This window comes from Nymphalis io, chromosome 14 (genome assembly GCF_905147045.1).
Source record: "Nymphalis io chromosome 14, ilAglIoxx1.1, whole genome shotgun sequence".
NCBI lineage: Eukaryota > Metazoa > Arthropoda > Insecta > Lepidoptera > Nymphalidae > Nymphalis > Nymphalis io.
In genome coordinates, this window is record NC_065901.1 from 2,942,090 (window position 1) to 2,968,748 (window position 26,659).

General features: G+C 34.4%; 1 protein-coding gene and 1 non-coding gene across 2 annotated transcripts; one reads left to right on the top strand and one right to left on the bottom strand.

The window, feature by feature from the left end:
• Positions 1-1,330: 1,330 nt before the first annotated feature.
• LOC126773393 (ankyrin repeat domain-containing protein 29-like) lies at positions 1,331-25,641 on the bottom strand. Its single transcript, XM_050494330.1, has 11 exons — positions 25,513-25,641; positions 23,470-23,568; positions 22,768-22,866; positions 21,705-21,902; positions 16,233-16,430; positions 15,800-15,898; positions 14,555-14,653; positions 7,699-7,833; positions 3,574-3,643; positions 2,644-2,745; positions 1,331-1,546 (listed from the first exon to the last, which is right to left on the bottom strand). The coding sequence occupies exons 1-10, from the start codon at positions 25,639-25,641 to the stop codon at positions 2,723-2,725; spliced, it is 1,149 nt and encodes a 382-aa protein (XP_050350287.1). The 3' UTR covers positions 1,331-1,546; positions 2,644-2,722.
• Trnac-gca (transfer RNA cysteine (anticodon GCA)) lies at positions 13,767-13,838 on the top strand. Its single transcript has one exon. It is a non-coding gene; the product is annotated as a tRNA-Cys (tRNA).
• Positions 25,642-26,659: the final 1,018 nt, after the last annotated feature.

Sequence of the window (26,659 nt, forward strand, 5' to 3'; positions counted from 1 at the left end):
ATAGTTATTGCAAAGTATTCTTTATTGAAAAATAAAATACATTGACATGGTGATTGATTTTGGATAAATATAATATCAACTACCGTACTTTTTAAAGTAGTTTAATTGACAACAGATTTTCTTTTACGGTTCCTAGCTGGACATTTTTTAATTTAATCAATACAATTATGTTATTTATTTTAATAACGGTTTTATATCAATAGAAGGTAGACAACGTTCCTCTCACATTGGAAAGCAGGGAAGTTTCTAGACGCTAGACCAACGACAAAAATTTGGATGTAAATAATAAATGTCTTGCGTTGTTTAAATAATTCGTAAACATGACAGTCAAGGGAATAGTATTTGAATTTATTTAATAATACTTTTGCAAAAAAAAAAAAACAGTTATTCAAACAAAATCTCATGTAATTTTACCAGTGTGACCAGCATATAAAATACGTTCAAATGTAGAGGACGTGATGGCATGAAAGTATTATACACCATTTACACGCGCGTTCTTGTGATTCGCCCCACTAATTACTAATTGTTCGGCGAAATATTCAAGGACTTTATGCTGACACGAGTGTCCGTTTACTCATTCGCATTAGTTCGTCTCTCAACTCAATTTTCTTTGACTCGTGTCCAAAAGACCGCTCCCGCGAATGACGATCGCCCACATTACACATGCATGTTCGCGATTCGTCTCGCTACTGGTCTCTTATATCGCGCGAATGTGAAAATGCGGTATTAGTTTCATGTGAAATTTTAGTAATTTACATTTCGTAATCAGTTATGTTGAACGAATGATGAAAATGGGAAACCAACAAAAGTGTTTAATATGTGTTATATTAAGTAATCTGAAATTATTTAAATAATTATAAATAGCAAATGATCACATTCATTTTGTTAATTACTAAACACAGATTTTATGAAACAATATGTTGAACATTAATATTATTCTGTATTTCCTTAAAGCGTACTACTATTCTTAAAATAATAAATAACTTAATTTTCATTTAATCGTGTTAAAAATATGTCAAATCAGTAGAAATTACAATGTTGTCTATGGTTTTATTTTAATATCTTTGATAAATACATACATCAATACATCTGATCATAATAAAAACGTATACATAATGAATTGGTACATAAATAAGACTAAAGACATATATACATTGGTACATAAAGACTCAGTGTTATTAATAAATATCAAAATAATAATTTTTTTACTCTGGATAGATAGTCTTCCTAAGAAAAGATATTGATAGTATTGTTAGTTGTAAAAGTGTAGTCAATTTTAGTTAAACACGTTATGCTTTAAATAATCAAAAAAGCAACATTAAGAACATGTACCTATTATTATTTGAAGCTTGTGATTAAAATTTGTAAGTTCTTCTCACGATGGCAGCGGTGGGTATGGGTCGTTTAGCATTTGCATCGTCTGCTGGTCAGGTATCTATAGAGCGCCGTCGCGAGCAGTTGATGCAGACGCACGGCTGCGGCGCGCGATCTGGTGGCGCATGCGCTTGCGATGCGCGGTAGCATAGCTCGCGGTATCTTGCACAGCCTGTTTTTTGGTATGGTATGTTGATAACATTTTAAAGTAATGCAAAATTCTCTTTAGATAATGGGTGCTCCATGCAAGTGAAAATTTTCTATAATTTTGGGTCGTTATCAGCCCTTTATCAAGGTAGAAAGAAATGTGTTTCGGCGTCCCTTGGTTCCCCACCCATAATAGCATCCCGCAATTTGTCTAAAAATATATTTTTTAGAAATACGTAAAATACCTTGGGTCGCAAAAAATCTTTCCAATATTTTCATGAAACGACTAGTATTTTAAAGCCACTTTTAAGCCAACTTAATAGTGGTTGTTTTAGACGGCACAGTAGACGTTATACTTATTACGACAAATTGGGTGTTTTTGCCAATGGTGACAAATACTAGCTCTATCTATCTATGACTCACGTTTCTTTACGATTTTATGCAAATCACTGTAGCCCAAGAGAGAGCTACATATAGATGCAATGTACGTTGGCATTCGTTTCGTGCGAAAAATAGAACGGGAAAATGGGCACAACCAATGTCATTACAACTTAAGTCGAAGCTACATTCTAAATCGGCGTTTTTTTTAACTTTGTCATTAAGGTTGATGTTAATATATTTAGAGTTATAGACAAAGCTTGGAGACGTTTTTGCATTTGTAGTAATGTAATAAAACAGTGACTTAAATCTAATAAAGTAGGTATCATTAGACCTTACATTACTTTTTATTGTTATTTCATAATAAGCTTATAATATAATATATGGGAGAAAGTAGAAAGATGAAGACTGACGTCGACAGACGAAAAATGACACAATTAATATGCTATAATGACATCAGCTGAAAAAAAAGTATGCCATAACTAGAGGAATGTAGAAATGTTTGTCTCTATATGCTGTTGAAGAGGAAAGCGTAGAAACGAGGCCTAGGTACAATATCAGAACGTATTAACAATATAAAAATTTGTCCTCTCCTTTTAGTTAAAATTAAGTAGGTATTTGTTTATTTATCTGCTGTCGATGCACTACTACAAACGCAAAAAACATCGGTTTTGACATTGTGCAAACATTTTATTACGACAATAATGACGAGTATGCACTCATCGTGTAAATAGATATTATTACCTGTAGGTGGTAGAGCAAGGCGTGTGTCTGCTGCGAAGCCTCGCTGCGCAAGTCTATCAAGAAGAGTGGTCGCTGACCATCACCTCTCACTTTTGCCCTCTCCTATATGCCGTAAATATATATATATTTTTAAGATTTTACAACAGAATATAATTCCTTTATTTGTGTTTTGTACACAGTGATATGCAAGGTCACCTGATGTTAAATAGTCACTACCGCCAATAGACATTGGCGATGTATGAAGTGTTAACCATTCCTTATATCGCCAATGCGCCACCGACCTTGGAAACGAAAATGCTATGTCCCTTGTGCCTGTGTCATTACAGTCAGTACAGTCTACGTACACTGGGTCATTCATCCTTCAAACCGGAACGCAACAGTACTAAGTATTGCTGTTTGGCGGTAGAATATCTAATGGATGGTACCTACCCAGACGGGCTTGCACAAAGCCCTACCACATAGTAAGCCTACACCTACTTTTTTTTGCTGTTTGTAAAAAAGGGTGCTATGGCTTGTGGCATATCGGCAACATAAAAACTTGTACCTACACAAAGCCCTCGAGTCCCAACGCTGATTTTAAGAGACCGCTATACAAACAAACAATACATACCCAATAGCCATAAATAGTAATTGGAAAACAGCATGAGTAATAAAATTATCTATATAGGTTACCAAACCTACTAAACTCTCATTGCAGCGTGGTTGAAGCTCCTTTGAAGATGTGTAAGCCTAGTAGTAAACACTGTTACTGTATAGGTTACCTGCGTATGATTTTAAAAGACGAAATAATTTTAATGAATAGATTCTGAATTCCTTTAACAAGCTATCCTTTGTGATATTAGTGAATATTCCTGATTAAAAATTATTCATACAGTTACACACTAAATTAAAATTGTGTAATTAGTAAGTACCTACATAAAGTTAAGTTACCTTCATTAGCAGCAGGAGAATGGCCGCCGGACTTATCCTCGTTACGAGGGGACGTTGAACCGTCTGAGTGCTCCTGAAAAGATATTCCTCCGGTGACTCTTAAAGATGAAATTAGCTATTTGTTTTGCATTTCTGATATTAAATCTAACTCAAAAGTTCTGTCTATAGATTACGTTAGAATTTATTCCGACACATTGAGGTTTCCTTGCGGTATTTACTAGCATGGAATGAAAATCTATTTTAGAAAGAAAGTTCGACCAAGTTGTTTGTCACGCGCTGTTCGGTTGCAAGACAACGTGCGGCGCTTGCAGCGATCCGCTTTTTGCCATTTGCTATGCATTGATATAACATATGCATAAACCGTAATAACAGCTGTTAGTGCTTTTATTTTAATTAAGTAATTGTAATCTCCACGTTGTTGTATTAAGCGTAGCTACGTCTAAGCGTAATCTTTATTGCTATAAAGTAGGCGAAGTGAGATTATTAAATTATTCGTTTATGTGTTAGATAAAATACGTGTTAATCTTTTTATTACAAATTCGAAATAGTCAATATTTACCAAAATATTTATATTCATTTCTGCACGAACATACGAACTATTTATAGGTACGTTTATTATTTGATAATAAATTGATGTGTATTTTATTGAATTTGTTAACCAGTAACTTTACAAGGTTAAAACAGGTCAAAAGCAATCCAGTAGCATCACTAACTAGCTTACGATATTATTCATTGAATTAATTCCCCGAAGGGTTGAGTCGCCGATCGATTAATGAAGTAACAAATGCAATAACGCCAAGCTTTCACAGGAACGGGAAATTGATACTGATTAAGGGAAATTGACGTGGCATGAACACGAAGCTAGAACATCGATAGGTGTGCAAAATGTGAGCCATACCATAGTGACTATGGCAAGGATAAAAATGAAAAGTTAAGGGATAAATCTTAATAAATATAAAAATGTATTTGCTAAGACAAAGTAACAATAACTACAATAAATCATTAACATATATGTTATATATCTAAATACATAAATAATCAGGACTTTTAAATACCTACGTACCTGACTCATTCATAAAACGCAACTAAACATATTTGTTGTTGCGTTTTAGAATAGTCTGTGTGAGCTTTATATACTTTGTGTAAATGACTGAAATTTACTTTATATTATAATTTTAGTAATTAGTTTGCTGTTTTATAGGTATCAAATTAATATATATATATATATACTTTATTTAAGAATTTTTTTTCTACCAATAAATGACATGTAGCTATCTATGTATGTGAATTAAACGTATAGGTAAAAATAATCTTATTAGTAAAGTCTATTAAGTACCTACTCTGTTTCTGAATGTACCTATATCTGAGAAAAATGCATGGATTGAATGATTGCTAGATCTCGTGTAGGTATTAAGTGTATTCGTATTTAAAGAAAATGGTAACTACTAAGTTTCTTGCTGGTTCATCTCGGTAGAATCCGGTTTCCGAAATGGCGGTAGTGCTTGACGATTCATAAGTAGGTTCTTGTAAAAGTATATATGAATAAAAATAATTTGATTTGACAAAAAAAAAAAACAAGTAGTGACAGTACACGCTTTATATCATCTATGTAATCCAGTATTGCTTAATATGTTTTATTAATAATGATTATTTGATAGAAGATTTTAATTAATTAGCAAAGTTAAAAATATCTGCTTAATTTTATTATTGATATTGATTTTGCGGAGTCGGAAACTTAGCGTTATAAGTATATCCTTAGTTTATACATAAACACGAGATGCTTATTACTGATTCATCCAGACATCCATTACGTACGAAGCGCCTTGAATCTACATTCATCATTCGCACTGCGAAACTGGGGAATGCTTTGCCTGAGTATGTTCCTGATAGGTACAACGTTGGTGTCTTTAAATCCAGAGTAAACAGGTATCTTCTAGGCAATCGTGCTGGCTTATTAAGAGTTAAAAAAAAAGCGTACAAACATTCATTTAGTATGAAAACTTTTCCTAAAATATGAATTCCGTGCGGATTTTCGAAGCAGTGTTGTCAGTACTATACAATGTACAACGCAAACCAATTTGCATCGATTCGGTAAACGAGACAGATTTGGTCAATCTCGTTTACAAATACAATTAACTTGTTACTTGCTGTTTGTCCTTCATTCGAGCTTGTGAAGGAAATTGGATAATATAATTGAACCAGATATAGACATAGATTCAGCCCACCAACTAATTATACCTATTATTCAAGTTAAGTGGTTGCGTAACGATTCAATAAGTTACGTTTCTGTTTTTAAGTGAAATTTAGAGGGTATAAAATATTTTTTCGCCTCTCAGGTGAGATTCCAAAAAGTTATTAAATATGTAACAAAATAATAGAAAATTGGACTGATTTATATCGTTACATTATATATCATACTGATCATAACATATACTATGCTTCAATAAACCCGAACGGATAAACCACTTAACTCGATATTTATTGTAATAAGCCTAATATTTTTTATGTATATCTCGTTATAAGGTCATGTGGTAGAACCCTAATTTCTTGTATAATCATAATACTGTCACAATCAATTGCTACATTTAACTACATTTAAAAGCAAATTTCACTTTTTTAAACTATTCACGCATTCTTACATATTAATATCAAACACAATCTTAAAACCGTTCAACTCCTACAAAAGTTAGATTTGTTTCCCTTATCAATCATTCTATTTTTGAACTGTTTTATTTTGTCCCTTGGAAAGTTATATTAACATTTTACGTTAATTTAAAATATATATATATATATATATATATATATATTCATTCCAAACTCGGTACGAGATGAGTCAAACCAACACTTTACTCTACCGGAACCATACGCCCCACGGCGTGTGTTTTATAATTCGTGCTATATTAACTTACGTTTCAAAAAGCTGGAGACATATTCATATGTGATACTGTATTGTATAAATATTAAATTTATTAATATTTAGTATTATATTTCTTATGTATTATTAAATAAACAGAGATTTTTCGAGAAAAATCCATCGCCACTAATTATTTAATAATTAAACAAAGCAAGACTACTTTCAATAAAAAATAATCTTTACAGTTTTAAATAAGCAATCCTTGAACATCATCTCTGTCTAAGCTCTGGGAAACGGTAGGCGAGTCAGTTCCAAGTAAAATGAATTTATTAAATCACTTGTTAATACTTTACTTTATATACTTTAATAACTTGTTCTTGTTAGGTTCACTCCATGTTTCAATGTAAAAGTGGAAACTTTATTGGCTTACGTGAGTCTTATTTTGTTATCAAATGTTTATGTATTATATGATGTTTCCCAAAATAAATAAATAAATTATAAATGTTGGAGATGTTAATAACACGAAAGGCATACCTAAGTTTTTATTAAAATCGTAGTTATACTTACTAAACGGACAGAATTATTTCACTACAGCAAATGTCCAACAATTTTAACGATAAGGTATATGCAATATAAAATCTCTAACTATAAAATGTAAACTACGTCTTATTTTTAAATATTACAATAAATTGATATAAGTATTTCGAAATAACAATAGTATTTTACGTCAATACCCATACTTTGTTCAACACCCGTAATTGAACCAATTAATTAGCTTATTTACAATCCGAAAATGTAAATAATGGCAGAAGGGGTTTTCGCATTTAATTGCATGTCACACCGAATGAAATGTGCTCTTTAGGATACGGTATTTAATACATTGTTAAATGACCGTTAATTCCAAACGTAAGGTAAGATCGGAGTTTATTAGGGTCGACTTTGATTTTTAATGTAAATCTATACTAGTATCTATTATCAGGCAGACGAGTCTATTGATTTGCTGAACGCGTTAATCTGTGAATATACCATATTGTATTGAAAAAAAAAGTGTTAGAAAAAGTCCACTTTTCTATATATTAAAGAGAAAGTTGCAAAACATGGATATCTATGACCCTTTGTAGATCATATTATGTGCTTACTACTGTAAAATATAAATTTTATCTTAAGGATAGGTATAAATCCTAATACGTATTATTTATAATGTTTTAACAGACCTACAAACGACTAATTAAAAGAAACATTTGACTTTTTTCCATGTTAAATATTCTTACTTGATGATGATCGAGGTTGGTGGTGGCCGTCAACAAATCCAGTATGGCCGAGAAGGAGCCTCGGGCCGCTCGTCTAAATCCCTCCGGAGGGGACTCCCCTGCGCCGCCTGCCACGCTCAAGGGTGATTGAGACCACTGGCAAATAAGAATAATATAAAATAATACTTTACACCTTTATTTCACAGGAGATTCGTAGTGTTTCAGAAAAATTGTTGTTACATTCATATAGCACGTTAGATAGACTTTACACAACCAAGTAAAAGGTAACATTACCGTAAGTTCGACTGATGCCTAGGAGGTTACAGTAATATAATTAGTTATAAGTATATATAGGTAATACATACTTCTAACTAATTTACATTATATTACTATAAACTCTTGTTTGAACGCACTAATCTCTGGATGTACTAGCCGGATTTGAAAAAAATATTTTTGCAGTAGATAGTGCAGTTACTAACAAAGGCTATAATGTAACACCATGTTATATATATAATTGTGGAGTACGAACGTTTAAGCCCCACGGGGAATGTATGGTTATATCAGTTTGCGGTTATAACCTATTATATATATATTAAAAAATAGGTATCTTATTGGGAACTGTTTATCCACATAAGTCAGTTTATAAAGTGTTTACTGTACTGTAAGTTGAACCTACTCTTTTGACTATAAGAGTAGGTTAAACTTATTGCAAGTTTGGTTAATGATGCTTGGCTATTTTTTTTTTATATTCGCCGGGAGGGCAAATGACTCTACTCCACCTGATGGTAAGTGGTAGTAGAGTCCAAGCGCGACGACGGCCAGTACAGACGGGAAAAACGTTCTGCACTAGCCGCCTTCGCCTTGCCGGCCCGCAAGATGCCTCTTCACGCCTCGTTTGAAGGAACCCGGGTTGTAAGAGGAGGGGAACACGTGAGCTGCTAAGGAATTCCATCCGGTGACATCGAGAACCAGCTCGCGTGGACTTAAGAAGGAAGGGGGAAGCAGGAATTAGAGAGAATAATTCCTCAGAGCACTCGCCGTGATACAGTCGATAGAAAGCGCTCAGTGCTGCTATCTCACGACGCAATTGTAAAGGTTCAAGGGTGTTTGTGACCTTTACGTCGCCAATAATGGAAATTTATAAAGAAACTGTCCGTCCACACGAAATTTTATAACCGTCTTCACTTTATACAAACTCGTAGTTTAACGTTTTAGTATCTGACACGACTTTATAACATATTTGAAAACATTCTTCCATCCTCAATAAACATGAGAAAATGTTTGCTATAATAAAAATACTTTAAAAACAAACCACACACATGTTATTTTTTACATTAAGGCAACTTAAAAAATGAGTTCTTTGAGTTGTTCTACAAAATATCAATTCACAGACGATTTTATTCGCGCGGTGTGCTGGTGCAGGCTGGTCCGCGTCCGTCGGTAATGTCACGCACCATTAGACCTTACGGTGCGAACCCTCACGAATAATTTGTTTACATACTCGTACTAACGAGTTCGAATAATCGTACTAACTCGTTTTTTATTGGTATAATTAGTAATTTAAAACCATTTTATCGCAGTCAAAAACGCGCACAAGATAGATTACTAATTAATCATTTGTATTATGCAACAGATGTCGAGTTACCAGGCGAGTAGCGCGGGAGTCTTCAATAATTCAACACCGAGTGAGCGACGAGACACGGAATTTCGGGATTATTATTTCATGTTATATTCTGTTTTTTTAACCTTTCGCTTCTTTTGTTGAAGTATGGATTATTTATGTGTTCTGTATAATATTGAAAAGGTAAATGGATTACCTTAGAGCATAAATGCATAACAACTTTATATGAGAAAGATTTATAGATTTAAGATGCAATAAATATATAGATATATATATATATATATATATATATATATATATATATATATATATATATATATATATATATATTTTTATATTCGCCGGGAGGGCAAATGACTACTCCACCTGATGGTAAGTGGTAGTAGAGTCCAAACGCGACGACGGCCAGTACAGACGGGAAAAACGTTCTGCACTAGCCGCCTTCGCCTTGCCGGCCCGCAAGATGCCTCTCCACGCCTCGTTTGAAGGAACCCGGGTTGTAAGAGGAGGGGAACACGTGAGCTGGTAAGGACATTTTTTGGAAGTGCGACAAAGAAAGGAGTTGCCAAATTTCTTTGTTCGCGATGGAATTGATGTCACAGTTAGGCGGTGACATCGAGAACCAGCTCGCGTGGACTTAAGAAGGAAGGGGGAAGCAGGAATTAGAGAGAATAATCCCTCAGAGCACTCGCCGTGATACAGTCGATAGAAAGCATGTAAATATGTGTAGGATTTAAGTTTTAATATTATAGTGACGAAGTACTTTAAATAAGAATATTAAGTTTATTCTTTGAATTAATTTCGCTAATGCATTTTTGTTTTAGAAGATAAAAAAGACTAATTAATCCCACGGCATTGTCCTCTAGCAAAACCGACGATACTGGTTTATTCTCTCGCTGAGGTCAGTAAACGGTTAAAATAATCACATCAAATTATACTTGTTTCACTTATAACTTTTATTAAAATGTCACGTTGAAGGATTAAATTAGAATACACATCGACTAAACCAAACGTCGCGTTACATTAAACTATTTAATATCCTACCTAAATACCTAAAAATGATATCGTAATTTAACAATTATTGGTCATAAAATCGCCCAACTAAAAAAATTGTGATTGTTTTAACAACGATGTTGATCTTTAAGTTACCTCTTAAATAAAAAGGTCGTCACTTGGTTGATCTATTATTTATTGAAGTGCTCTAAAATATACTATAATGCAACGTATAAACTCTTGACTGAACTGGTTACGGCGATTTGAGAAACATCAGAGACAGTAGGTAGGGAGTTTCCGAGTGTAATTTCTAACAGGCTACTGCGAATGATAACGGAAAAACCAATTATATTTATTTAGGACCAGGATTTTGAAATCTGTAGTCTTATAAACTGGTCACAAGATCAACAAGACGATCTGAAAAGCAAAAATTAACATAATTAATATGTTGTATATTTTTTTTACAGTGGTGGCTTTTTCCTACAATGAAAATTGAATTTTGTTTAAAATGAACTCATCAATTTATCAACGTGATTGTATTAAGGACGCGAATTTCTTAAATGTAAAAATTAATTTGCAAGGCAAGACGGAACAAAAATGAGATTATATATCTCCACCGTGACATTGTTATAGCAATCATCGTTAATGTAAAACAAAAACCTTTTAAGCGTGCAAAATTGAAAATATATATTGGAGTAAAACCTTTTTAAGAGTATAGTAATATTTTAAGGTCGAATTGAGGTATGTGGAATTAAGGTTGAATTTGAAGCGTGAAACACGAAATTTAATGTTACACAACAACAATCATTTAATAAATTTTGCGTACATAGTGTTAGGATTTTTTTTAAATTAAAATGGGGCAAACGAGCTGGCTCACTTGATGGAAAGTGACTACCGCCGCCCATGAACACCTGCAACACACGAAACTTGCAGGTGTATTGCCAGCCTTCAAGGAATGTGTACGCTCTTTTCTTGAAGGTTTCTATGTCATATCGGTTTGGAAAAGTCGCCAGCGAAAGCAACCACAGAGTGATTGTGCGAGGCAGGAAGTGCCTAAAAAATCTCGCTGCTGTGGTTTTCCAGACATCGAGGTGGTGAGGATGGTAATTTGAGTTCCGGCGCGATGTAATGTTGCAAAAACAGTAACAGTTGCGGTAAAAGTATTGACAGTCCGCCTCAAGGCTGCGTGTTAATAAGGTCTATGTCAGTTAAATCAGTGACAATTAATACCTTAATTGTATATGGGTGTATATACAAAGACTAAAGACAAATATATATAAGACAATAACACACATAGTTTTTTTTTTAAATATTAAAAAAAATATATGTAGGTATGTTTTATGGTTATTTGTACATTGTGTAATTGTATCCATTTTTTAAATATAAAATAAGGAACGGAAGGAAAGATGGGCTACATGATTGCAAATGGTCACCATCGCCTATAGACATTGGCGCTGGAAGAAATATTAACCAATCCTTATATAGTTCCGCCACCGAAATATGTACCAGTATGATAAAACTCGGCGCAATAGAGTTATCTATTGTACTGTGCCGTCAGCACATCGCCTTTTTAGTTGTACTTCATATTTGGCATGATGACGAAAACATAACAATATCTAATTAGATTATAATGGATTAATCAGTCGGTACAGGGTACTCAAATAATTGTGACGTGTTATAATAAAAATATATTATTTTTTCGAAATTTGAGTATTGGCAAGCCTCATACCAGAATCCGTCTCTGAATAATATACGCCTCAGTATCTCAAGACAGCATACACGCTAAAATACGTTAAGTATGTTATAACAAGTAACGAAGGTAATAAAACAGTAATTAAGAAAATACTAATAAAATATTACAAAACAATTTTTTCAATATATCAAGTACGAGTAAGTACTTTATGTTCTCTTTGCTGAGATGTACTCTCTTATATATGTCTCTTTACTGATCTTTACTTTTTTGGATTATGAATGGCATTTGGTACATGTCACAATCTACTGGCGTATAATTTCCAATCCAATAGTTTGTTCATAATATTCCAATTCAATGTTTAAAATAACAATATCTGATCAAAATAATAATTTAATCGAAATTTTTAATGTTATTATCTTATATATTTAGTGTTAAAACTCACAAAAAAATCGTTAATTGTCACAATAATTAATCAAACATATCGTAAATTTCAGTTTTAAACTATAAAATATGAATTATTATTTGATGATGACGTACACTAATAACATACATATATGAATATGACCAACAAAAAGGCAATAAAATTAAAAAGTTTAGATTGAATTTCGAATTGCCGTTTCGGAGCTTTCTGAATATTTTTTTATAAAATAACTTACGAAATTTATAATACGACTTCAAAATAGATAATTAATAATATGGGATCTTATTTTGTGATTCTTTTTTAAGTTAATACCTTTTCAACAAAGCAATGGCTTGCTGGCTTTGGATATGAAAAATTTTCTGCACATTGTCAGTGCAAGATTACTAATTAAACTTAAGCTAGTAGGTATAGAAACTTGAAAGAAGTTACCTCGTTATGTAACAAATGAAACATTTAAAATATTCTGATAATTTTTGAATTAATTTTAAATTTTTTTTCGTCACATACTGTTTAATTTATAATACTTGCAACACTAATTACAAAGAAAACACATTAACTCTTTCCAACTTATAACAAAATATATATATATTTGTCCCTTTTTACTGGGGATGTATCGGGATGTCGTTTGACCAATTAACGACGACAATGTTTTTCGCGCCATCTTGAAGAAACTTGAACGTGCGGCGGCGGTAGCAGAACGTAATATATGTGAGAATAAGTGTTCTGTGATGAAAATTAGCAAAGGGAGCTTCATAACATTTAGAATTTTAAAGTTAGGGGTTGAGTGATTGTGAAAGACTAATAATAATTTAAGAGGTGTAAGCTTAGCCTATAATTTATCTATTATAATTAATCACATTTCAAACACAACGTACAATAGTGACCGCCATTTGCAAAACTAAATTTTGTTGTTAGTGGTCGGAATCCCACCCAAGGTAGACCAAGGGAGACTTCCCCATCTTTATAGAATTACAACTAAAATTTATTTATTTTTTTGGTTCTTCAACAATGTGTACACTAAAATAATGTAATATTATATTATAAATTGTGGTACTATATTATTTTTACAATTGTATAACGGGTGATTAGATATTGCCAGTTATTTATAAAATCATTTCTAACATTTATGAATTAATGAATAATGAGATAAAAATATATATATAAATGGCAAAATGATTATTCCAACAAATTTTACTTTTATTCCATGCGTCGAAACGAAGTAGTATGCTAAATGTACATATTATGTAGTTTTTGTTTTATTTTGTGTTCGTGGGTAGCTTTTATGGAGGCTTATCTTGACATGCATGAGTCACGCGGCGGCATCTGAGTAACACAAAGTCAATTTAGCCATTTTCGTTAAAGGGGATATAGCTCAGTGGTAGAGCATTCGACTGCAGATCGAATGGTCCCCGGTTCAAACCCGGGTGTCCCCTTGTTTTGTTTTCCTTGTTTCCCATTATTTTGTTTTAGAAATAGTTTTTTATATAAATATTTACCTGCTATTTAATGTATTTCCATACAATATCATTAACAAATCTTAAGAACGAAAAATAAAATAAAAAGGAATTAGTTACACGTTAACAAGAAACAAAAAAAGGTATTATGTTTGTGTTCCATTTTTGAATATTGTTAGTAAAACATCATGGTTTAGACATAAATTACATTAAAAGCGTTTTTTTTTATATAGAATAGGTAGACGGACGAGCATATGGGTCACCTGATGGTCAGTGGTCACCGACACCCATAGACATAGGCATTGTAAGAAGTGTTAACTTTCGCTTACATCGCAAATGCGCCACCAACCTTGGAAACTAAGATGTTATATTTTTTTTTTTTTTTATAGAATAGGAAGGTGGACGAGCATATGGGCCACCTGATGGTAAGTGGTTACCAAACGCCCTTAGACATTGGCATTGTAAGAAATGTCAACCATCGCTTACAGCCAATGCGCCACCAACCTTGGGAACTAAGATTTTATGTCCCTTGTGCCTGTAATTACACTGGCTCACTCACCCTTCAAACCGGAACACAACAATATCAAGTATTGCTGTTTTGCGGTAGAATATCTGATGAGTGGATGGTACCTACCCAGACGAGCTTGCACAAAGCCCCTACCACCAGTTGTTAGAGTATCTTAAATGCATCTCACTTGATCGGTCAGAGCTGGGTCCGCTCCGTGCGCTAAGAGTAGCTCCACTATATCTGTGGCATCCGCCGCGCACGCCGCGTGTAGTGCTGACGAGCCCACCTACCACACAAACATGAAAGGTCGAATTTTAATGTCATCATAATTGTCTATTTTCAATGAGAAAAGAAATAAATATATAAAAACAAGCGGACCTAAATTACTTTTTTTTGCGACGTTGCAAAAACTTAGACTAAAATACCTCCTTACTTAAATTTAACTAGTGGTAGTAGGTGTTCAAGAATGTATTTTTTTTATTAAGAGATTTTTTTATACATAAGAACATTTAATTTAAGCCAAAATAACAACACTGTGTACTGTGTAGGCGAGAGTCTTATCTATTTAATTGATAATGAAGGTAATTTATATAGTGTCAGTATATCTTCGCAATTGTTCGATGCTCGTATCCTATCTCATTTGTTACGGTATCTTTCGAAGGCAACGTTGATGTCTATTTTTTTTTTGTACTAGGCAAAAGAATGGATCTACTGTTGTTGGTAATTGTTCGCCATCGCCCATAGTTATTGGCTTTATATATAATTTTAAAGTTCCTTTCATCGTCAATACTCTTTTAAATATGATGTCCATTGTGCCTGTAGTTAGTTACATTGAGTTACTTTAGCTATTGTTAAATTATAATAAGACCTATTTTTTAGTGTAGCTATAAACAGCGTAATAATACTTGTACTTATGAAAAGTATATGCTGTTGAAAAGTCACTGATAATCTCGGAATTGACGCGTGCATAAGTATTAACAATTTTACGATTTAAAATGAACCATTAAAATATTTTTAATGAGTGATGAAGATATATATGCAATTTATTCTCTATTTAGATACATTTCAGACAATCTATATGTATTTAAGATTATATTAACAGAGGACGACTTCTCTGTTAACATGATCTTGCCAAGGGAGTTAGGATTATTTACAATCAACCCTTATATAAAATATGTCTTTAAATAATCTAAATATGGGAGCGAACTCTAACAGACGGACTCAACTCAAAAAGGGGGTATAATGGAGGATAATCGTTATATTTGTTATGACACCATGAGCAAGCCGATTTAATATTTAGTTATAAAAATTAAATAGGATCTGAGATTTAGTTTATGATTTTGTTGATGAAACCCTGAAAAGGTGAAAATATTAACAAACGAAATCACAAACAGCAATAAGCAAATTATCATATATGTTTTTAATAACTTACGTTATTTTGAAGATGCACGTCGGCCCCAAAGGCGAGCAGATGCTCTACGATACCGCGACAACCTTGGGCACATGCCATTTGTAATGCGGTTACTCCATTCTAAGAAAAAAAAAGATGTTATATATAAATGTCGAACACATATTTTAATGACATAACCTGCCTATCATATTAACCTATTTGAAATGTTGGGTCTTAACTAAGAATAAAGAGTTTTAATAAAACAAATCCTTTTTTTTTAAGATTAGTAGCAATGGTAGTTTTTTAAGGAATTACTAATTCCTATTTATCCTTCGATTAAGCTTGTGTTTAAAGAGAGTTTGTGTTTAAAGAGACTTTGTTAGACCAAATGATCGTTACGCTCACGCAGTTTATTTAACTAGTTAATTAGAAAAGATAGATGGCAATATTTTATACCAGGCTATTATAAACTTACATTATCTGTGGCATTTACGTTGCACCCCGTCTCAAGAAGAACTCTTACTAGTTCCGTATGCCGATGTACGGCCGCTTGGTGAAGTGGAGTACGTCCTGAATTGTCACGGGCTTCCCGCGATGCACCTTTTGTTACTAGGAGAGTAGCAGTGCTGCAGTGACCACCTTCGCAAGCGACATGAAGGGCAGTCCGTCCCACCTGTATATTTTTGTTCATAAACACCCTTTTAAGTTATTATCATGTTTACTTTTTAAACCCTTTTTAAATATAAATATTAAGTAATAAGTTAAACGAAATCTTTAAAGAAATAATATTTGAAAATGGTTTAATTAAAACTTTGCTTATTTAATAGTCACTATTATTTTAACTAAAATTAATTTTCGAGTGAATGTCAATTCAAAAAACCATGAATAGGTAGGTCACATTATATTTTAACGTTAACTGTTCTGTACACGACAGATACAATATGCAATGGAAGAAGGCCAGCCGCCATGTTTATTGGAAAACTGTTATAGCAAGTTACGTTCGTTTAAATCCGACTGTAGCCCGACTTATGGTTACCTGGTAGAAATAGTTTTTGTTTTCTAGGTAAAATAGCATAAATAGCATATTGTTTTTGTAAATTTTATTTATCCCTCTCTTTCAGTTTTTAAAATGAAATTGATGATGTCGTTTTTAATTTAACAATTGAAACTGATTCCATTTTGATAATAATTTATTTTGTTCACAAGAATTACATTTAGTATAATGTGCTTAGAAAATAAAGCTGGAAATGGTTATTAGTTAAACAATTTTTGTATGTTTTTTTTTTATTATCAATTTAGGTGGACGGGCCAGAAAGTTGTGGAGTTTGTTAGTTTTGAAGTTAGAATTTATTCTAATCAATGTTCAATTTTAATCGATTCAATAAATATTTATCTGTTTTTTATTTAACCTCTATTTTTTGAATGTTAGATAAAATATGGTATGGTTTGTATCGACAAATAGTTATTGGTGATGTAAGAAATAATAACCATTCCCTACAAGTCCAATGCGCCACCAGGGAACTACGATAATATGACCCTTGTGCCTTACTCATCCTTCAAACCGTAATACAATAATAAGTATTACTGTGTAGTATTAGTGGTAGAATATCTGATAAGTGGGCGACCCTACCCAGACGGGTAGGGTAGAGAAGATTAACTGACGTGCTTTTAAAAGTGGAATATGAAGAGGCCGAAAAATTATTACTTTAATATATTAATAATAAACAAGTAACTGTACTTAGTCTTTCTCCTGTTTTCTATAAAATTAAATAAATAAATAGATCACATATTTGTAATATTATTTTATTATTACAATCATTTTCAGTAAAACAAGTCTTAAAATAATTTTCCACGTGTAAAAAAAGAATAGGTAATGCTTTATTTGGACCATATATAAATATAATGAGAGTTTATTTTGTTGTATGTATTCGAGATCTTGTTAGTAATTTGCCCAAAGGTATTTACTTATTTCTTACCTTTCGCTTCTTAACATCGTAAACATAAATATTTAGATAATCGTTAACCGTTGCTTCAGCCATAGCGCTCGATTGATATTCCGCATCTCATTACGTTTTGATTTTCGAAAAAACAACAAGTAACAAAACTGAAATACAGTTTCATTGCAATCGGATGAATAGGCTAGCTATCATAGACAAACAAACATATAAAAAAGTTATTTTTATTTATTATGAAGAGAATTTAAGAAAATTAATTCGACAAGCGTCATTTTATGTGAAAGTCAAGTATTTAAATATTACTTATTGATTATGAAATCAATAAGTATCAAAATTATTATATACTCTGAAAAACAAAAGCTTAGTTACGTAGAGTAACTTTAAAAAGCTCTTCGACGATAATCAAACTATTGAACTTTTATAAGATACAAACGTTTGTAAATGTTAAAAATAATTAATCGTACTCAGAAATAACTATAGCACAATTTAAATGACAACTAGCGGTATCTGGTAACTAAAAAAAAACATTCGTTATAGTGTGATGTGATTTTGAAAATGTTTTTATTGCTTTAGAACTTATTATAATGCCTAGTTTAATTCTATGGTATTAATCTGAAAAGTTTTAGTATTGTCAATACCTTTTTTAATATTTGTATATTAAAAAAAGTATTGAAAATCCGTTGAGGTTAGATGATCCTTTGAGATTGTAGCGAAACTAATAACGATCTACTTTTTTAGAACGTAGCGCCCGATACCCCCTCATACCTTTGATATCATTTGATAATGTTTTAAAAATAGTGAAATATAATTATTATATTTCAATAAAATAAAGCATTTTGAGTATGCTCAAAGATAACTAGATAAATTTGCTATCATTAAACGTCTTTAGATCTTTATTTACTAAATTGAATATAATTGAAACAATAATTTAAATCAAAATTTCTTTTAGAAAGTCTCATCCACGTAATGGTTAGTTATAGTTTACCTTTGTAAACGGATAGTTTAAGCAGTATAACATATCCGAAACAAGTCTGTCTGCTACGCTTTCTCGGCTAAAGCTAGCTTGAATTTTTTATATCTTATATCTGTGCAAGCACCACCTAATATAGGGGGGAAGCGGCGACTGCAGCAGGTGATAAGTCAAGCTAAGGAGAGAGCAAGGGAGGAGCTTCTGGTGGGCCTGAACAGGGACCCGTGGGGACGCCCGTATCGTGGTGTACGAGGAAAGTTCCGCACACACGGCACCCCTGCGACGGAAGCGTTGCCGCCGGATCTCCTCCTGCGACTGGTTGGTGAATTATTTCCCCAACCAGGCGAACACGTCCTACCAAGTATCTCCTCTCTCTGTAACAGATGACAGTGCGGCTCCACCATACGTTACGGAGCGAGAGATGGAGATGGCCCTCGATCGATTGAGGGCCAGAACCACAGCGCCGGGTCCGGACGGGGTTCCAGGGCGTGTTCTGCGTGACGCCCTGGAACATCTAGGTGGGAGGCTTCGGGAACGTTTTGATGAATGTCTTTCCAGTGGGCAGTTTCCGAAGTTGTGGAAGGAGGGAAAGTTGGTTCTGTTGCTGAAGGAGGGGCGTCCACTCGATTCTCCTTCGGTATATAGGCCAATTGTGCTGCTGAATGGGACGGGCAAGCTCTTCGAGAAGATCCTCGCTGCCCGTCTTATTCAGCACCTCAACGAGGCGGGGCCGGGTCTTTCAGAGGCTCAGTACGGGTTCAGGGAGGGTCGATCAACCATTGACGCCCTGGACGCCCTAAAGACCTGGGCCACGGAGGCGGTGGCACGAGGGGATGTAGTCCTGGCGGTATCGCTGGACGTAGCGAACGCCTTCAACAGTCTACCCTTCGAGACTATAAGGGTCACTCCGATACCACGGGGTGTCTTTCTATCTCAGAAGGCTGTTGGGGGATACCTCCGGGACCGAGTGGTCCTCTGGAGGGGGGGCGATGGGCGACTTGTCCGGCGTTGGGTAGGCTGCGGCGTTCCACAGGGGTCGGTACTCGGCCCAATCCTGTGGAACGTCGGATTCGATTGGCTCCTGAGGGCCCCATCTTTCCCGGGATGAGGGTGTTGTGCTACGCGGATGAAACCCTCATCACGGCGACGAGGCGAACCTTTCAGGATGCGGCCCGCCTGACCGAGGTCGGAGTGTCGCTCACAATGGACCGGATTGGGAGGCTGGGCTTGTGGGTCTCTGTCACAAACACAGAGGCCCTCCTATTCCACGATCCACGTCGAGGTCCCCCTCGAGGGGCGTCTGTCACCGTCCAAGGGACGGTGATTAAGGTGCAAGCCCGGATGAAGTATCTGGGCCTGATCCTGGACGGAAGATGGAGCTTCAGGCAGCATTTTATACAACTCGGCCCGAAGCTTATAAGCGCTGCTGCCGCCCTGGGCCGCCTCCTGCCGAATATAGGAGGGCCGGAAACACCATATCGGCGTTTATACGCTGGCGTGGTACGCTCCATGGCGTTAAAAAAAAAAGGGACGGCGGAGGTTGAGCGAGTCAGGGCCCTAGCCTAGCGAGCCTTGATTCGCAGGTGGGAGGAGGACCTGAGGTCCTCCTCGGCAGGCCTAGTGACAGTGGAGGCGGTCCGCCGCCACTTGAGTCGCTGGGTGGAACGGCACACTCACATTCAGGCTGATGCAGGTACTTACCGGACACGGTTGTTTCGGTAAGTAACTGCACTGGATAGCGAGACGGGAGGTGACACCCTCCTGCCATGAGTGTGGTGCGCCTTCGGACACAGCGTGCCACACTCTGATGGAGTGTGCCGCTTGGGGGCCTCAGCGCCTGTCTCTGGCGGCCTTAGTCGGTGAAGACCTCTCGCTGCCGAGTGTGATAAACGCCATGCTTGGTAGCGAGAGGTGCTGGTTGAAGACGGTCTCCTTCTACGAAAAAGTCATGTCGCAGAAGGAGGCAGCGGAGCGGGAGCGTGAGGAGAGGGCCTCCGCTGACTCGCTTCGCCGAATAAGACCGGGGAGAAGGCGTCGGCGCTATGCGCATCTTCTCCTCCCGCCGTAAGTGTTGCCGGGGTTAGGGGGTCTTTGTACCCTCCTACCTTTGAACCCCCTAGGATTTGGAAGTCTGCAGAGGCGGGCCAACCGTCGGGGCGTCACGGTAGTATGTGCAAGCGATCCCGTAACGCCCCTCGAAAAGGCGGTGTGGGTACCGCTGGTTTTTTAGTGGGTATTCCGGCGCATGCTCGGCGCCGGCGAGTCCCACATACCCCCCCACTTCAAGTGGGGGAAACGCGTAAACGCGTTTTTCCAGCGAAAAAAAGGGGGGAAAGCGGCGGGCGAAAACTAGTTACCTATTATAATCGTAATATAGTGGTAACTAGTGATAGGAGAGGCAGCTTTGATCTCGACTCTGCTGCTGTTACTATACCCCCAAGTGATACTAATAGATAAGTGATACTGGCAATAGCCTTAGTACCTTGTTACATATGCTTCTTCATCGTAGTAATCACATTACACATATATAACTTAATAGATATAAAACTGGAACTTATATGGAAATGGAAATATGGAAATAATGGATTGTTCTTCATTTAACTTGACAGTATTTAGATAAAAAGTAGAACATTTTTGTAATAGTCAAGTAATTTGGATTTTGACTTGCGGCGATGAAGACGTTCAGAATTCTATTCGCCTGAGGCACGCCTACTTTTATAAAACTATTGTTTATACTCTTAATTGAAAAACGAACGGTTCTTGGAATGATTTATTCAATTGAAAAAAATGTTAAAAAGGAATTATATTAAGTAAGTATTTATAACTATTAAATCAAGAAAGAAAATTTGAATATATTTTCATGTACCTACTACTACGGCTTACGATTGCGGCTGAGTAAATAGGGCCACCGCAATTTGCAGTCTATGAGTATCGTAAAAGCCGACTTAAGAAATTCGTAGTAAACTAAGTTACGAATGGCTTATACAAACTGCTTTAAATATATAACATGGGATATATTTACCTTATTAGCGGCGTCTATGTGGGCACCATTCCCCAACAATAGTTCAACAACGGCAGTATATCCAGCGCGTGCTGCGAGCGCAAGAGGTGCGTCACCCGCCGTGTCGCTCCCTTGTATCTTAGCGCCGAGGGATATCCCGTAAGCCGCTACTTCCTTGGACCCACGAGCACACGCGCATTGTAGGATGTCATTGTTTTTCTATTTAGAAACATATAACAACATATTAATATTTTCGTTGATAATATAGAAATTATATAATATGTTAATTATTATTTGTCAAAATTATGTACCGTTTGTATATATATACATTTATATCCTGGAACAATATTCACACACGGCCATCTGATCCCAAACTAAGCAGATCTTGTACTATGTAAACCAGACCACTTATCTACTACATATACTACTTTTCTTTTGTAAATACATACTTATATAGATAATTACACCGAGACTCAGCACAAACAGCCATGTTCATGCACACAAATGTCTGTCCTAGGTGGGAATCAAACCCACAACCTTCAGCGTGAAAGGCAAGTATCTACCAACCATGCTAACCGGCCCCGAACATAAAATCAAACGACATTAACCACGCCATCAATATAAGTAAATAATTATTCTCCAAATAATGTATACAATAATATATTTAAAAAATATGGTATGGCAAGTATTTTTATAATAAGTAATAGCACACTATTAACTAAGCTATTAAAATGTCGGGCTCCAAATTAGTTTTCATATTATAAACACACATTAACATAGAGGTCAGTTTAATAACATAAAAGTGACATAAAACGGAACAGTAATAATTAATGTAGCGCGGAAGATTCATCATACTCATCATAAAATAAAACGAAAAGTTGTCTTCAAAATGTATTGCAAACTAATTTTATTTTTAATAATAGGTTTTATTAATCACATTAATTCAAGAAACACAAAAATATGATGATTGATATTACGATAATCGCCGTGTAATACGGTCAAAGTTTGTTAGTTGCTTATTTTTACCATTAAAATAATAATAATCTTTAGAATTTATTTTATTCAAAGTACTAGGTAAGCATACCTTGTTAGTAACTGCAAGACAAGCACCTGCTTTGACGAGAGTTTGTACAGCGTTGAGGTGTCCGTGCCACGCTGCCATCAACAGCGGTCTCATTCCAAACTGTTTTTGTAATAATATAATTTTATACTCCCTTAATATATTATATTAAACTTACACCGCGTAATTTTTGTTAATAATCATAAATAAACAAGTAAACTACTAAATTATTAATTAATTTATATGTATGTGTCCTTGTTTAGGGTTACCCGGTAGTATTGGTACTGTGAGGCTTTAAAATAAAACCATCTGAGTATGTACTGCTAATCAAATCAAGTCTCTCTCATTATAACTTTACAAAAACTTATTTAGTACTTTAAAAAAACATTGTTATAGCGCGATGTAAAATACATCTAAGGCCATCTATTAATCAAAAGATAAATTAAAATGATATTTGGCATAATGTATTTCGATCTTGAACAGTTGTTCACGTGCTAAAAACAATGAAAATTTGGTCGAGTTCATTAGATAAATTCGAAATTTGGTTGCAACGCCTGCTTCCAAATGAAAAAATTGTAAAATCCTTTGTAAGTCGACTGAGCATACCTACTTCATTCTTCTCAAATTACAAAAGGAGATCTTTTTTCCAAATTTCAAGTGCTTATGTCTTATATTTGAAGCTATACGTTGAAAGTCAATAAATATTGCCTTAATGGTAAGTTTTACCTTGTCTACGGCTTCAATATCGCATTTTGCTTCTATAAGTAAATTGATTATTTCTGTGTTGCCTCTGCTCGCTGCCCAGTGGATTGGCGCTCGGCCATACTATAATAAAGGGATAATAAAGATAATAGTGAATTAACATAACAACGTTATTTTGAAATAATAATAGTGAAAATAAAAAAGAAAATGTTTAACTTCATAAAATTAAGTGCTTCAAAATGAGTAATATATAAAAACGATGTATTCCGTGTTTAATTTTAAAACTATAATTTATAAATCATAGTAAAAATTTTCTCATATTTCTAATTAAAAGACTACGAGAGAAATATATCAATTTATAATGCTGTATATTTTTCAAGTATATAAATATTATATGAGATCGTGTTTGCTACTTTGTTTTCAATAAGCACATAATATTTGTAATATATTCTCTATTATCTTGTTCGTTTTGTTTGTATTTATACATTTGCAAGAAAGCACCTCGCGTATTCAACATAAATAAGTTTAATGAATCGGGATTTTAATTTTATACCGATATAAATAATAGAGTACTATCACGCCGCTTTGGTTGGATGTGTGTAATTAATTTTATTGCATGCTAAATATTTAAGATACTATATGAGGACATATGTATGTATATCATATAAATAATTAGTTAAATTAGCGTTCTGAGAATGAAGTGGATCCAAGAATATACTAATAAATGAAAAAATATTATTCCATATTTAAAATTTGTAGACAATATTATTATTAAAATATTCTGGACAAGCTTCGTTTATTTAAGAATATCCATTATTCAATTGCTATGAAAAATAAAAATTCTAACAAGAACAATTTAAAGAAAATACACATCAGCTACAAGAACTTTAACTTTTGAATGAATTCTTTTATATTTTCAACGTCTCTAAAATGTTACGGGTCAACAAATATGCAGTCATGTCTATCGTTTCAAAAGAAAAAGATCTTTTCGATGAAGTCGAGAATACATAGATGTAGCCCATTATCATATCAACAACGCTCGATATTTCAAACCGCTCAGTTGGAAATAATGTTTCAATTTGATTCACGTATATATTTTGTATATATGTATTTCGAAATGGTTTGTTAAGTGAAGGTAGAAAGAAACGTTATACATAATTTAACATTTGCGTACAGCCTTCAGATCTAAAATTGAACATTGTTGGAATTGGTTATATTTTTAGGTGTATATATTATATAAAATTACTTGATTTGCACTCTTAATAACGACTATTTTTTTTTCAAACTTTCATTAACATTTGTATAATGTACAAAACAAATGATAAAATAACATCATGTTCTAGTATTGTTTTATTATAATGTTTCTAAAATGAAAATGCATTAAGTCTATATTTTAACTTTTCCATTTTAATGTTTTGGTTTTTCAATGAATACAATAAATAGAATGTGTGGTAATAAGTAGATGTCTCGTTGTTTTATCCAGCATATAAGACCATTTATCCTGCGCTCCTGAACTCACGACACTGTAAGATCGGATCGTATCGGATTTGCCGCTCCATCGGATTAGAAGAGTAAGAGAATAGACAATGCACAAATGTTGTACACTACGTTAAGTATATGTTAATCTTTAACAAGTGTCAATTGTCTATGGTCTCAACCAAATATCCTAGATTAGTTCACAAGGCTACGTGTCACAGTGACAGTTAACAGGTTAATAGTGTTTAGTTAAATAAATAATTAAAAATATGAATAGAAACCAATAATACACTATACTGCTAATATTTGCGCACACACTTTTGCACTATAATAATGTGCTGCGCAAGTGGCTAGTATCCCTTTAGAAAGCCCGACATGGCCGAAATCGGTCGAAAGATGAATAAGAATATCTTTATTTAAGCGAAGCTTTCATACTTTGTTCATCATCATGATCACCCTCATACTTTTGTATAACAATAAAGAAGAATTAGATATTATAATAATATTTTGAAATTCGCTGTGTAAAAGGAGGTTTTGTGATGTTTTCCTGTGATGTCAAATATATAATGTGGGTACATATAATAGTATTACATTGTTCCTGCAATTGACATCTGTCGGTCTTTGTAGAGCCTCCCTGACTGCTTCTGGTTCATTCTTGATTACAGCCTCATGTAAAAGAAGATCATTCTGTTGGACTCGGGACCGGCCTTCAGACATCATCTGTAATAAACAAATATAATTGCAGCGCTGAATGTGAAACAATAAACTTCAATCTCTGTTGATGCTGTAATAGAAGAGTTAATAGTTGACGCTATAGTAGAAACAAAAATGGCAAAAAAATATAAATTGTGTATTTACGTATTATTATTATTATTTTATAAATTTTACCGCTTAACTTGTTGTGTTTCGTTACGAAGGGTGCGTGAGCCGGTGTAACCTTCTAAAGGGACATAACATCTTAATTAGTGGTTTGACCAATTACCATCATATGGCCCATTTGCATACCGGTTTTATGTATATAAAAATCATATTCGGCAAAGTTTAACAACGGACTTAGATCAGGATGCGATATGACGAGTTTCGCAGTTCCGTTTCCGCTAGCATGGTATACAACTGTTCATAAATAAGTAAGACAAGTGATATGACAAGACATTTTTTAATGGCGAGTTATTATATAAAGTAAATAATATAATGTAGAGCCATAATGCCTCTATACACAAAATGAAAGTAACTTTAATAGTTTTTTTTTTGTTATAATTTTTGACTAGTTCTCGCCGTATTTACGTTATTGTATTTTTAGGTACTCTATGTCCTTTTTTATATCCCTGACAAGTGTATGCAAATTTAAATGGTTATTAGTTGATTAGTTCAGGCGTAAAAGAGTAACAAATGAACTAACTAACAAACTCACTTTCACATTTTTTTTTATAGAATATTAATATTATATTGGTAAGTGGTCACCAAACGCCCTTAGACATTGGCATTGTAAGAAATGTCAACCATCGCTTATAGCCAATGCGCCACCAACCTTGGGAACTAAGATTTTATGTCCCTTGTGCCTGTAATTACACTGGCTCACTCACCCTTCAAACCGGAACACAACAATATCAAGTATTGCTGTTTTGCGGTAGAATATCTGATGAGTGGGTGGTACCTACCCAGACGAGCTTGCACAAAGCCCTACCACCAGTAAAATACAAATATAAAACATTTATAATATTAGTAAAGAACAGAATGA

Bases quoted from the DNA above. Each gene is read 5' to 3' on its own strand.
- LOC126773393 (XM_050494330.1), bottom strand. From the start codon at position 25,641: ATGATGTCTGAAGGCCGGTCCCGAGTCCAACAGAATGATCTTCTTTTA. The intron at 14,654-15,799 runs GTAAGTTATTAA...TTTGTGTGGTAG, and splicing joins ACGTGCATCTTCAAAATAAC to GTGGGCTCGTCAGCACTACA. The intron at 7,834-14,554 runs GTGAGATGCATT...CTTATTTGCCAG, and splicing joins ACCCAGCTCTGACCGATCAA to TGGTCTCAATCACCCTTGAG.